Below are 15,353 nucleotides of genomic sequence, written 5' to 3' on the forward strand. Positions count from 1 at the left end.
CCACATATGCCATAACCACAATACAAAAATGGCGTACAATAACACAGTTCGTATTGGATCAGTGACCCAATCCAAACATTTATTGCGAGTTTATTTAACTTAAACCAAGTTGACAAAGTGAAAGTGACTCATAAAATTGTTCCCCGCAAAAAAAGAAACCCTAATAACAATAACGATGTTCAGTAAACTTAAAATTGCTGTTAATCGGTTAATGTTAAAATGAGCGAAAAAATGAGTACGGAAGATTGTACGGTGGTGAGATTTTCCGGTGAACCATCAACGGTTCGTATCGAAAACTTGAAACGCAACAACGATTTCGACAAAACGACATCATCAACAACAGCAACAACGACACCGACGTCTACAGACGGGCAAAAATTCGGCCTTTTCTATGTGATCTGTATAGCCTTATCGATTGTAACATACGTTTTTGATTTAGTGTTGGCCTGTTTTCTTTTGTATTTTTACACGGTGAACGGGAATGTTGTTTATTTCGCGTTAACTTTAACGTTTATCGTCGTACCTGCACTTTTTATTACAGCCTTTAGTCTTCGATGGTAAGTCAAATTAACTTATTATTATAATGTTTTTGATTTGTAAGAAAATAAAACAATTTTAATAAAGTTACTCTTATAATGTTAAAAATAGTTCTGCACTTGCGTATTAGTATTTTATCATGGCTTAAAAGTAATGCGCAGGTGTTGCAATTCTGCCGCGCGCATGTTTGGACATACCAAAGAATGTTTGCGCGGCAAATGCGAGACATGCCCCGCTTACTAAAAATGTTCGCAAGCAGCAAGAATGCCGCGCAATTGCAGAAGAATGCTTGATGTAAATTAGCCAAGAATCTAGCAGCCAGATTAAATGTGGTAACAAATGTCAATATCGTTTGTACCTACAGGAAATAGATTGTGAGGAAATATCTGAGGATTTAGTTTTAATATTTATTAAATGGATTGAAGAAGGAGGATTATTTCCAAATCAATTACAAATTGCAAAAGTGTTTCCAATACACAACAGAAACGAAACAAAATATGAAAACTTTAGGCTAAATACTAGAAGAATTGATCAATAAGTTTTTGGTAAACTTTCTTGAAAACAAACTGATTCTGCATAACAGCCAGCATGGTTATAGATCAACAACTACTGCAATAATTAACCGGGTACAAGAAATAGTTGAAAAACATGATAACAATGAGAAGGTTAAAATAGCTTGCTGCGACTTAAGTAGTACTTTTGATACTGTTAACCACTGTAATCTAATGCGCTAACAACACTTTTATGGCGTAAGAGGTTTCGTATTGCCTACAGATCTTAGATATTCTACGCATTGCACTTAAGCCAGTCCTATTCTACCCTGTGTTGTCAATACATGAGCCTAGTACATGATCTGGTCTATGTTAGTTACTTCTCTGTATGTTTATCAATTGGACCGCATTATACATCACTTGATTAAGCGACATTTCATCGTTTTCAGAGATTTTCATGCTGTCTGGTAGGTAAGGGTGTAATTTATCTTAGAAAAAATGCAGAATACCGAAAGACCTAAAATTATTACCTAAATTACCTATTTGTTTTAAAGGATAAAGCTAAACGCCAATCACGTTATACGATTTTAAGTCCGATTTGCATTATACGTCTAAGAACCGACTTAGATACGATTTTTATTGCACTAAAACTAGACTATCACTAGAACTAACACAAGACCTAGAACTAGAATCATTCGGGTGTAGCCGTCTGGAGAGACGTGGGACTAAATCCGAATGTTTTTAGTTCTGGGTTTAGTGTTAGTTCTAATAAAAATTGAAATACAATCACTTCCGGTTTGAAACGTCAACGTCACTTTTGACATATTTGTCATCTTCATTAAAAAGCTTTAAAATGAGTCCAAAGATGACGTACTTATCTCAAAAAACAAAAAAGTTAGAATAAAAAACATTAAACCCGAAGTTAGCAACAATGAAGACAGCAATTTAATTTTTAAATATTAATACCAACCTTAATTTTTGATTCTTTCTATTACATTTCCGTTTTTGTGACAAATTTTAACTCATTTTATAAAAATTAAGAATATGTCAAAATTGACGTTGACATTCTTAACCGGAAGTTGACCGGTTATAACTTCATTAATATTGAAGATAAACATGTCGTGTTTGTACTCATTTTCACAAATATGTCAAAATTGAGGTTGACATTTTAAACCTGAAGTTAGTTATCATATAATAGAAGTTTTATAACTGAAGTTAATCTAGTGTTAGTCACTTTTCCGCACTTTCTTTTTATTTTTAACGTGTTTTTGGGTCATTTCACATTGATTAAAAGTTTCTCAATATTTCTTTTGTTAAAAAAGAGCGTTCTTAAATTTTAACCTGTAAACTTGTAACACTTCGTCCTTAATTTCATTTTACAACTTTTTAAACTTTAATTTTGTAAGTTAGTAACTAATAATCTGATTTCTGTGATCTTTTTTAACAAAACAAAAAGTAATATTAAGAAACTTGTTTGTAAAATGGATAAGATGAGGGATGTATTAACATCTCTCATCTTATAAATAGATTACTATTTGTAGAGTCTCTGAAAATGGCCAAGGGCCGAAACTGGTTAGACTTAAACTTACTTGGTTAGTCATCATTTTGTCTCTAGTTTTAGTGATTAAATTTATGCCACGACTTATAGAAACACCCTGTATGCCCTCTGTGCTTGTGATAGCTGTCATCAGTGTTCTGTGATAAAAGTTCTGAGAAGTCTTATATTTTTAGAGAGATGAAAACGAAAATCCCATTTTTCTCAACATTATTCATTTGCCGCTTAGTCAAGTGATGCACAACGCGGTCCAATTGTAGAGTCATGTTCTATCTCAATGAAAATCCACCGAAGTTAGTTTCGAATTGACTCCTGGCTCAACCCTGTTCGTGTCTTGTAAACGTATGTCACATTTGTCTTGTATCAATGGTTTTGACAACGAGGGATTCTCATTAAATAAGAACAGGATTATTCTTATACTACTTGCATTCGCTTTATTATTATTCGCCTTATTATATTATTATCTTGACCTGCATAACGAGTTATTTTAAGGGTGGCGAACAAATCATTAAGACTGTAAGTAAGAGCATTAAAATAGTCTGGAAAAAGTGTTTAAGATTTTTTTTATGTTTCCAGAAGGTCTAACACAAGGTGTGGAATACGAAACAAATGTCTAAAATGACACAAAAAGGGATAACAAAACATTTGGAATAGTATATTAAAAAACAAGTTTCGTAAAACACTTTTAAAATGCACGAATTTAAGTTGAAAAACGAGTGGCGAAACCACGAGTTTTTTAATGAATGAGTGCTTTAGGTCTTATGAAACGTGTTTTTATGCTTTTTTTATAATTCGCGATTTTATCCTCTTTTTTTAACAAAAATAAAATAAATTTTGACAATGTAGGGAAATAGGTATTTAGCAGTTGGTAACACCATGACACTTGAAAATGGAAATTTGAATTGACAATTAGAAATTGTCAAAACACAAAATGTATTCATCTGAAAAAAATGTTTTATGTACACTTCCCAAAATAAGAGAAATTGTTCAGAGTTCAATGTCCTCATCATTGTGGACTTATATTCGATGTTAAGAACGTGTTTAAACATCCATATACAAAAATTGTCACGTTGACAACTAGAAAAATTAATGAACCAATGTTACTAACTTGAACTGGTTCATCAGATGCTGTAAGGAGCTTAAATTAACGTCGCGAATAACAAAAAATGTATTATCTGGCTTATATTGATAAGATCCGTGAATAGGATCTTTAAGCAACTTTAAATTTTTTGAGTCACAGATTGACTGAAAAAAGAAGATTAGATTAAAGTTGTTCATTTCTAAGAAAGAAAAAAAAATTGTTTTTTCAATGATTCTAAAAGATACTAATTTTAAAAAGGTAATTTCGAATGAAAAGATTTGAACGAGTTTTAATCGAATAAGTTTTCTTTTTATTTTTTCAAGTCGATTTCACTTCTAAATCTATTTTTAGCCATTACACCTAATTTTGTAACCACTAACGTAAGGTTTAGATTATTCAAGGCTATATCTGAGCCTCGAAAAGAAAATTTAAACAAATCCTATTAATCTAGTTTATCCTAGCATTCTTTACCAAACTCACACTTACTTATGTTTATTGTTGAATCATATGAATAAAATTTTTCACGAGTTATTTTTGTTATATTTTCAACGACACACAAATAAATTGATGTCATTGTATTACAATGTTAAATTGAAAGTGAATGGTACGTTATTATCTCTACCATTCAATTAGCAATTATCACTGTTTGTTTTTAAATCAACCCAAAATAAGATTTTGAAATATTTTTTGTTTTATTTTTAGGTACATCGTCGATTATGATGATCCGTCCTTAGGAAAAGTACCTTTATGGCAATGGACCATTAGAATAATATTTTTATTATTACAAGTATCACCTCTTTTACGATACATCGACACATTGGTTTACGGAATTCGAAGTAACATAGCGAAACGCACAACTGGATTAGATCAATGGTACATGGTTTATTACAAACGGATGCTCGACGAAGATACAAACGCTGCTCTTCTTCGATTGTTCCATTGTTTCCTGTTTAGCGGGCCTCAAGCGGTTATACAACTTACATTTTTGATTGGAGAAGTATCCAATCGCGACAAAAGACTACTTTTAGATATAGGTAGGTCGCTAATTATTTTTTAAACCATTATATTGTTAATATTCTTTTGAAGCGTTTTTTATATGGAAATCATGTTGTGTGGTTAGTTGGCTCGTTTGAATAATTACAGGGACGTTTTTAGAAAACATCCGTTTATTTTGTGAACATGTAGGTCACTTATGGTGTAATTACACCGTTATAAACAGGTGATTAAATATGCAAAAGTCAAGTGTGGTTATAAACGGTGGAACAGTTTCACGTTGAAGTTTTCATTTAATTTGTTGTTTACCATTTCGGTGACCATGAAGTTGTCACTGTTCATTATAAACTGGAATATTAAAGTTGTTTGTGTAAGTTATTAACAGGAATTGACGACGTAGGAAATGTTATTGAACTATTTAATATGTAACAATGTGGGGGAGAATATTAGAAGAAATCTATGGGAATTGAAATTGAAGTTATAATATTTTTAAATATTAAATTTAGTTGTTTTAACTACTTCCGCCTAATCTATGTAGAGAAACACAAGCACAAGTCATAAAACTACTATACTCTATACTATCTATGTTACATTACACTACAAGATAAACAAACCAACACCTCCATTGGAGAAAGATGTAACATATAGGATATAGTTAAATGGACAAAAAATCTATTTGAAGACTTATTTCTCAACTTTTTATGGCAACCTCAGGTTAATTTACATCTAAATTACTTCCCCTAATGCATTTAAGGTTCGGATTCAAGTTCCAGTCCGAGTTGAATTGAATGGAATAGCTTAATTGAGTTGGGTTGTTTAGGAAATTATTAACTGGATTCAATTTAAAAATGTTACAACGAATTTTCAGCCCAAAATATGAGAACATAACATACTATATGAATACTTAAGCAATCTTGTTGAAGGAGAAAACATTGTTAGCTTTGCCAAAGCTCAAAGAATAAGATAGATGGGACACAACTTAAGAATGAGTGAAACCAGGAAAGCAAAGTTTTTTTATGTGAATTTTTTGTGAATGTGATGACCAGTAAGCAACCTTTGTAGATCTTTAATAGGCATTGCTTAGAATACAATGGACGCGGAATACAGAATACAATCGAATGGAACAGAGTAGGGGAGGTCTATGTCCAACAATGGACGCAGATTGCTGCTTGATGATGATGATGAATCCTACCTACAAAAACAGATTGTACAGGTGTTTCAAATTCGATGTCCGGATAGGCTATCACAGAAACTCTAAGAGAGTTTACAGTTTCCTGTAAATTACGGTACTATAGCTAAAAAATTAAAAAAAACATATTTCTCCAATCCAAAACAATGCAATTCATTAAATATTTCCGTATTAACAGTTGGTGTAATAAACATAATTATTTGTTTTTAAATACCAGAAAATCAATACCCGTAATTTACAGGAAACTGTAAATTTCATTTCTTCGACGACACTAGATTTCGGCGGCGTATAGAAATTTTATAAAAAAAAGTTTATTTTTAGATTTATTCTAAAACAATAAAAAATAGACCTGTCGAACCCTATATTTATCAGAAAAAAATAACGAATTTAATAAGCGAATAATCAGTGGTTGTTTCCATTAAAAAAAATGAATATTGTCATATCTCAAAATCTAAAACTGAAAACATTTTTTTGACTACTTCATCAAATTCTCTGTAAAAAAGTGTCCATGTAATGTGTTAGTTATAATACTCCACTTATAATAATAACCAAGATAATTGCTGGTTTTACGATATTTTGAAATTTGGCCTCTAGGGGAAAAACATAGGACGATAGCGCTTTGAGGTTTTCGACATTGGAATTTATTTAAAAAAAGAGATCGAGACATGTAAGCTACTTTTTTTCTAACTCTTACAGTTTCCGAGATAGCCTATTTGGACATCGAATTTGAACCACCCTGTAAAACAGTGAATATCTTTATCTTCCCGATAAATTTATCGGCCGGATAGTTACCAGATAGATTTATCGTAATGTTGTATAATCGGCCTTAAACGGGAGCATATGACTCGTTATAAACATTTATTGCAGTATGGGTTGTTAAATGTTATTATTTTAAAAGTTGCATCTCACCTCAAATTATCGATATCATTCACGGAAATATCAATTTGATCAATTAATATAAGTTAATGTTTTTAGATTTAACGGTTCTTCAAGCTTGGACAGTTTTAGCAGCCTTAATGTCAATAGGATGGTCTTTAACGTCATATCACAGATCCGTAAGATACTCAAGGGATGATAAAGAAAAAATTGGGTGGACCGGCGTCTTTATAGCATTTTGCTGGCATCTAATGAGCGCTTGTAAGAATTTCAAATTCATTTTTATTAATTTTTTATCAATGCATCTAATTTCCATTTCTTATTATGTACTTATAGTGTCTAGAGTATTGGCCTTGGGTTTATTAGCTTCAGTATTCCCAATATGGATGGGTGTGATATGCGCGCTTCATTGGGGCATGATGGCCACCTGGTTAGCTCTTGGACAACATCAATCAGCAGCTTGTAGCAACAGATGTGAAGAATTATTGTTATCTACAGCCTTAGGACTAGCATATGTGTTAGCATTTATTTCACCAAGGGATGGACCTACTAGATATGTCTATTTGGCTTATTATTTAGTATGTTTTATGGAAAATACTGGAGCTTTGGTTGTATGGTTAGTAATTTTTTCAAGTTAATTAATTTAATTGATCGTTTAAATTGTTGTATATGTTTTTATTATAGGTGTGTTCAACGAAATTCAAATGATAACCCAGAGTTATATTACGGCGCTGTAATAGTTCAAGTTGCATCATTTCTATTGGCGATAGTGTTTATGTTAATTTACTATAGACATTGTCATCCTTCGACAGCAAATCGATCTAAAGTGTTGCAAATAACCGATCCAGGTTGTTCAGATTACGACCCTAAATTGGGTCCAAGACGGTCCTGTTCCTGATCTTTAGTGTACCTGTAATTCTAATAGTGTATAGTTTTACTTAAAGTAAACCAACAAGAAAAAAAAATAAGAAGAAAAGATACGGCGGTGATAGAAGAGTGAGATTTTAATTTTTAAGTTTTAAACCCACAAAAGTTTGTATTATTTTGGATATTAATGAAAACGAAAAGCGTCAAAAATTTTATAGTATACACAGTATTAAGTGAGATGTGATATATCATAATTTATTATTATTTTTGTTTATAAATTTTTAATGGATATGGAAAGTATTTTTTAAACAATTATTCTTGTAAATAAGGTTAAGGAAATGGAAGTTGTACATTTTTGTTATGTAAATATTTAATGCAATTAAAATAATCTAGTAGACTACGAATTCGGGCTTAAGCTTTCAAGGCCTACTATTTTATTGATATTTATTATTCAATAAGAGGTTGAACAGAGAGCATATTTTCTAATTCTAATGCTGAACAGGGTCAAGGGATTCTCTACAATATAACTTTAAAAATCTTACAAAAATAAGAATCAAAATTAGAAATTAAAGTTGTGCCAATGATTGCACCCCTCACATAGAAAACCCTTTTTAGTGTTGGACGTTGCCTTATTATACACTTAACACAAACGAAAAGATGTAATATATTGAGCGGTTAATGCTTTAATTGCGTATATAGTTTATGAAGCTGTTAAAAATGCCTAAATAAGCATAAAGTTGAACAAAAAAAGATTATAATGAAAAGTACTTAATTAAATTGTTAAGGGTTATTTTTTAAATTGACACATGTATTTAAATTTATTAATAATATGAATTGGTGCCAAAAATAAAAAAGTTATATAAAATTATTTTCTTTTTATATTTTTTCAAAAATTTTAACACCATCTTTTGGTGGATACACAAAGCTTCAAGTTTACTATTTAAACGTCAAATAAAACTTAAACATAAAAACATAACCTCACAACATTAAAAAAGAAAATATCAAATTTTTCAATTATGTTAGGTGTTAGAGTGAATATTTTTATAGATAATAGTCTTGGAGAACCCGAACAAGACGCAAATTCCGCATTAACGGAATTAGATAAAGGATTGAGATCAGGAAAAGTCGGGGAACAATGCGAGGCAATCGTTCGATTTCCGCGTCTTTTCGAAAAATATCCATTTCCGATTCTAATTAACGCGTCTTTATTAAAATTAGCTGACGTTTTTCGTGTAGGGTAAGGTATTCATAAAAAAAATTAACAATATAATAAATAACATAACCTCAAATTTAGAAATAATTTTTTACGAATGTGCGTATTGCGAGTTTGCCAGCAAAGTGAGAAGCATTTAGATAAAATTTCCAATGTTGACGAATTCGTTAAACGAATCTTCAGTGTTATACACAGTAACGATCCTATAGCTCGAGCTTTAACTTTGAGAACTTTAGGTGCTGTTGCTGGAATTATTCCCGAGAGGCAACAAGTACATCATAGCATAAGAAGCAGCTTAGATTCACATGATAACGTTGAAATTGAAGCTGCTATTTGTGCCGCCACACAATTTGCAGCTCAATCAAAGTAAAGTTTTTATAAATCATTTAATGTATAGTTTGTTAAGCTAAATAACTTTTTAGAACATTTGCAATCAGTATGTGCAACAAAATTTCAAATATGATTCAAGGCCAATCAACCCCAGCTAGTATGAAATTAGAATTGATTCCTATCCTACAATACATGTATCATGACACTCATACAGCAGCGATGGTTAGAAAACTTGCAACAGATCTTCTACCAGGTTATCCCGCGGAAGATTTCGTCCAGGTTATTTTAACAACACTAACTAAATTAGCTGCAACCACTCTTGTTGATATTCCAAGTCAAGTTGAACTTTTATTGGAGTATTTACACGAAGATTCTCGATTTCAAATCAAATCTAGTGTTTTGCAACAATTGTATGAGTTAGCTAAACCAGGTGCTCATCTTTGGCCCCCAGGGGCTGTTGATTCAATCATTGATATGGCTTATACAACTGAATCGCCAAGAATATTAAGACTTTCTTTACGTAAGTAATTGAAATAAGTGAATAATTTAAAGAAAATATTTTTATTTTTTAAAGGTGTTATAAAAGTATTGGTGGAATCTCCTTTAATTTGTGCTCAACATCAAGATCCTGACTCTAAATTAAGGAAATTGTGTTTAAATATGTCGCTAAGTTCAAGGATTTGTTTGGCGGTTCAAGCAATTCAAATTTTAACACAAATTTTGTGTTACGGGTAGGTTATAAATTGTTTTTATTATTTGTTAATTCAGGTAATGTTAAAATCATTATAGATTTGTTGAAAATTCTCAAGTTTCTGGTACAAATGACGTCATCCAAGCTTTAGAATCATTAATCTTACTGTTAACTCAATCTGAAGACAAAAATCAATTGGAATTAAAGTTAACTTTAAAATGCGCCGTTCGTTTGTGTGAATACAAATTGGATTATTGCGAAAAATTTCTTCAACTACTTGGTTCTAGATTAGGATCAGTTGATAGTGAGTTACTTTTTTCCTTCTCAACTACTAGCCTTGCCAAATCAAGGTCCTTTAACTTAGAAATCGATCTTTGATACTGTTCTATGAAAAAAATAGCGGAAAAGTTACTCTAATCACCAGAACTTGGACAGTTTAGGAAACTTGCGCCGCTCTCAGGGTTGCCAGGTTAGAATGTCCTGAGCCATGTCATAAAAAATCGTGAGATTTGTTTAAAAATCACTCAATTTTAATAATATGTGTTACATATAGGCATAGGATTCAAGTAAAATACTTTAGACAACGTTTGTATATAAAAGTGATACAATTAAAAGGAAATAAATTACAGGTTAAGTAAATTCGTAGCACCATCTAGCGGCGAATAGATGTAACTAATAGTGAAATTTACAGTAACCTACAATTCGAGTTGAAAATGCTATGATTTTACTTTGATTTTATTAACACTAATTATTATATTATTTTTGTAATAAAATCATCAGAAGTACATGTCAAATCGTCTTTCGAGGTCTCAGGATAAATCGTGAGCGATTGTGTCCTTCCGCATGCTTTGTTTTTAGAGTCACTTCCTTAACTGTTGGAGCCCTGGCGGTTAAGATTGAACTCTAGAATCAATTACTGTTTATTTAACACTATTGCCTTGTTTTTAATCTCATTAGTAATTGAAATACAAGTTGTAATCGTTTGATTACAAAATCTATTAAAACACTCTACTTACAACTTCATATTTTATTTATAAATATAAAAAAATACATTATAATGTTTATTTGTTGTGAAATAATTTAAAACACTTTTTGGATTCGGTAACACATAATCTAGAATTAGACTTCTCACACATTAGACGACTGGTACTTTTGACACAGTGGCTATGGCCAATGCTATAGTTATCGAATCTAAACTGTTTCAGCAGCATGTATTTGTAACTCAGTGCAGCATAATCTATTCTATACAACAACCAAGCACTTACAACGCATATATCCAAAGATAAGCAAATATTGAAAAATACCAACCCATGTGCCAAATGCCAGCCATGTATTTATTGTTTATTATTCTTTGCTTTAGCCTCTTTACAGCACTTGAAAGCTCAATCCCATGCAGAGTACATGTACTACCTAACGGGACAGCTTTATTGTCAAACTATTTTACATTGATTAGTCCTTTTTCTTTATCAACTTTGTAATTCAAATGACCCTTTCGTTGCTTTTTTAAAACTTGATCTGTTTCAATGGGACAACCGGCAATTCTATTACTTCGCAACGTTCCAAGATTATGTATATTACATCTATATTACATCTATCATAGAGCGGTAGACCAGCAAAATAGTTATCAAAAACTAGCGATGCATTTTCAGAATCATGGAAAGATTTCGACAAAGCTATTACAACTCCTACTCCAACACCCACATCACTTTCTTCTTGCTGAGTGCATTGATACTTCGATGACGTTGTTTGAATGTGTTAGCTTCCTGGTAAGGAATGAAGACTAAAATATAGCCCGATATACCAGCAATCACGAAAACGATGACATTATTTCTTACTTTTTCGATAAATATACTTATTATTATTGAAGTGTATGTAACGCATTAGAAGTTTGAACCTTTTTACAGGCATCAGAGAAGCCATTTGTTCTATCCTTGTACCAGAAGCCCCATAATCTTCACAGGAGGGTTGGTTTATTATACCTATGTACCGAAATGCCGCTTACCTGCCCGGGACCGCCACAAGTCCCTTCACCACGAGCTTCGGGTGCGCTCGGCTTAGCTCGTTTAGCCAGCGGCATGTCGGATCTCACAACAGCTCTTGACCTTCAGTACGCATTTCCCGTGAACACGACTGTACATATAATAAGATGGATATAAAATCAGTCATTTCCTTAGCATTTGTACTAATGCATTTACATGTGACTTGAGTGCGGTACAGATTAGTTTGATCAATAACATCATATCGAATTAAATATATTTTGTAAAATACTCAAGCGAATATCAGTATTGGAAAAAAGTAGAACAACTTAACAATTTATAGGTAAATAACAGTTAAATTGAATAAAAAGCAAAAATTTTTTAGACATTGAGTGTATTAAATTGTCAATGGTTTTTTTGGATATTTTAAACCATTCATTTTGAAGAGCAGTGAACAATTCCTCAGTATTTTTGTTGAAATTTTATTTCGAATTTTATCGTCAACTATTTTCTATAGGTTTTCTATAGGATTTAAGTCTAGTGAAAAAACAGAGGAACATCCCCAAACCATCACAGAACCACCTCCATGTTTTAATGTTCGCTGCATGTACTTAGAAGTTCGCCTTTTTTCTATTGGACGCCTCACATATTGCACTCCATCACTTTTAAGTAAGTTAAACTAGGATTCATCACTAAACAATACTTTTTTCCATTCGTTGTATGTCCACTCTTGATGGATGCGTGCAAATAGTAGTCGTGCGGTTTTATTTTTTTTTGTAGAAGTGGTCTTTTCACTGGTCTTCGGGCAAATAGTTTATTTTCAATTAAGCTATTGCGTATTGTACGTGTTGATACCTCCAAATTGTGTGTTTTTTGTAACTCCTCATCCTTAATTTTGGCTGAAGAATAAAATTGGTATGTTTTAGCTGTTCTTACAATTATTTTATCAAGGCATCCATTTCTTTCACGGTTTTACAAACAGCTACACCACGAGGCATGTTTAAGACTGATCTTATCGAATGTATGTTATCAAAAACTCGTTCTTATTTGCCATATGTTTGTATTTCTTAGCAAATTTGTTTTACTTTTTTCCAACCCAAGTTTTATAATTTTATTTTATTTCTAATAAAATAAAGATAGATTTGTGAAATCTTCACTACATAAATTCAATATAATATACACTACTTTGTCAGCAAAAATCTTCTAAACAGCGTATAATGCATAAATATAAATCACAATTTACTTACCAAATGTATTTCAACTGCAATACAAATGTAACACTTCTAGAATACAAAATTTTTAGAGCAAATAAGCTACTGTTCACTAACATGATATACGACTTACAAAAATTTTACACAGGTCTAAACAAGTTGTAGTATATATAATATCATTTGCTCTCAAACCAATGGTGTGCTGTTTACCCCTACCTAAACAGGGTTGAAACCTCATGGTAACGTTGCCCGATATCGTCAGATTATTATAAGACTTGTTATTTATTTAAAGGCGGATCGATAAAGAGTTAAGGGATCTTGATTTTTAACATGCATAGCTATTCGAACAAATATTCAATTTAATTTTAGGTTCATTTTCAATCACAATTTGTGAATCTTTAGGAGCTATAGGTAGTTTACAACCTGAAGCTCTCTTAATCTTAATTGAAGACATCCTAAAACACTTATCAACACTTTCAAAAGTTAATAATCCAACTTCAAAACAATCCCTAACAAAAGTAATGTTGTGCACGTTAATTTTTCAAAGTATGTGCGGTTATAAATGGAGGATGGATGTTGAATTGGCGATAAAAGAAGTTACGAATAATAACAATATTAATTTATGGGCGAATTATCGTATTGGAAGAGCAGCAATGCGTTATGGGCATCATAAAGCAGCTTTGTCGATTTTTGAGGATTTAACCGAACAGGTTAGTTCGGAACATTTACATTTCTGGTTGGTTTGTTTAAAGGAAATTTGTACTGCTGAATCGGAATTAATACAAAATAATCCTGAGGATTGTGATGATGAAGAGAAAACTTTGGTTGATCGATTAAGTTTCGCTGTTGTTCATTATAACAAAGCAATTGCAGCACTTAAGGTCACTTAATTAATTTAAAATAAAAATCGTTTAATTTTCATAAATATAATTTTATAGGCGGCCACAACACCATCAAATCATTTACATTTTCAAGCCGAATACATGCGCATCCGTTCCGAATTTCTACAATGTTTAATTCAAGTAATTCATACATGCAACATTCTCTGCGTTGTTCCACCCCCAGCGATTGCTTCAACTTTAGCCCAGACAACGCGAGACGAATTCATGCGACACGGTTATTTAACGAATCAAATGCGGAAATGCGTTAAAGAATTTCAAAATTGCAGTGAAATGTATTGGGGGTTATATCAAACGGCGTTCGATGCTGATCCATCTACATTAGAAAATTTACAAATGTATACAAAGAAACAAAAAAAAAACTTTAATTCTTTATTATTGATTTTGTTTAAGATTACAACAAATGTGTGTTCTTTTCGAACAATGCGTTGAAAATATATCCATCAATACAAGCCTTTCTAAACCGGAAATTTTAGATTTTGTTTCAAAAAATACTCGGTTAGAATGCAAACAATTGATTCAAGGATGTAAAATAGCTACGGAAATTGCGGGTGGGATTTGTAAAAAAGATAGCCCTCAAACTATAACACATAAGGTTACTATTTAATATAATTTGAATAATTAATTTAATTATTTATTTATTCTTTTTAAGCATGCAAATATATTGAGAACAATCGCGAATGTTCTCTCAAACACAACACTTCCAATTCCGAGATTTTTCTTCCAAATCCTTCAATCAACAACAATAAAACTAAGCGTTTCGCCTCAACCCCGCGTTATGGGCGAATTTATTAGTATCCAATTCGGATCTCAATTAGCCGTTAAAGTTGAAGGAGTTGTCCAACACGCTCAAAAACCAGGATTATTTCGTAAAGTAGACGGAGTCGTCGTTAGTATTTCAACTCAATTGCAAACGAACACAAAAAATAAAGATTCAAGCAATGTTTCTGATACAAAAGCTAATTTAGAAACGATTTCAACGGTTTTACAACAAACTGTTACACCCCACAAAGATTTCTTTACAGCACAATTTCTTCTTGCGTTCCCGAAAGGGGGTCAATATGTACTTTCTATAGAGGCTTCCATAGTGGATGAAGTAGGAAACGTTTGGAAAACGGGACCTCGATCGACCTTAACTGTTAAGGTACCAGAAGAAATTAAAAACACTCCAATTTCAATGCCTGGAATGGCCGGAACTGCTAATGTGTAAGTTTGAAATACAATAAAACCTTGATTTGGGTTTGATATAATTGAGGTTTTAGTGTATTTGATTAATTAATCTTTTATGAATACTTTTTTAGTATATTGATGCCTGAAGATAATCATTTTATTAAACCTGGACAAAAAAAATAATGAGTGAAGTACTCTTTTTTAATTTATTTTTAAGTAAATGTATTAATTATTAAATTAAAACATAAAAAAGACGTTAAATGTTTTACATAGG

General features: G+C 31.8%; 2 protein-coding genes across 2 annotated transcripts; both read left to right on the plus strand.

Moving 5' to 3' along the window:
- The first annotated feature begins 2 nt into the window (after positions 1 to 2).
- LOC111423833 (XK-related protein 6-like) lies at positions 3 to 7,993 on the plus strand. The gene is made up of 5 exons (XM_023057212.2): positions 3 to 557; positions 4,367 to 4,698; positions 6,822 to 6,983; positions 7,059 to 7,338; positions 7,407 to 7,993. Exons 1-5 carry the CDS (start codon positions 220 to 222, stop codon positions 7,618 to 7,620), a joined length of 1,326 nt encoding a protein of 441 aa, XP_022912980.1. The 5' UTR covers positions 3 to 219; the 3' UTR covers positions 7,621 to 7,993.
- A 540-nt stretch (positions 7,994 to 8,533) lies between these two features.
- Positions 8,534 to 15,333, plus strand: LOC111423790 (Integrator complex subunit 7). Its single transcript, XM_023057145.2, has 10 exons — positions 8,534 to 8,826; positions 8,884 to 9,168; positions 9,225 to 9,652; positions 9,707 to 9,863; positions 9,922 to 10,127; positions 13,380 to 13,891; positions 13,949 to 14,247; positions 14,303 to 14,504; positions 14,562 to 15,115; positions 15,211 to 15,333. The coding sequence occupies exons 1-10, from the start codon at positions 8,606 to 8,608 to the stop codon at positions 15,260 to 15,262; spliced, it is 2,916 nt and encodes a 971-aa protein (XP_022912913.1). The 5' UTR covers positions 8,534 to 8,605; the 3' UTR covers positions 15,263 to 15,333.
- Positions 15,334 to 15,353: the final 20 nt, after the last annotated feature.

Source organism: Onthophagus taurus, chromosome 7 (assembly GCF_036711975.1).
Source record: "Onthophagus taurus isolate NC chromosome 7, IU_Otau_3.0, whole genome shotgun sequence".
In the NCBI taxonomy this organism is placed as follows: Eukaryota; Metazoa; Arthropoda; class Insecta; order Coleoptera; family Scarabaeidae; genus Onthophagus; species Onthophagus taurus.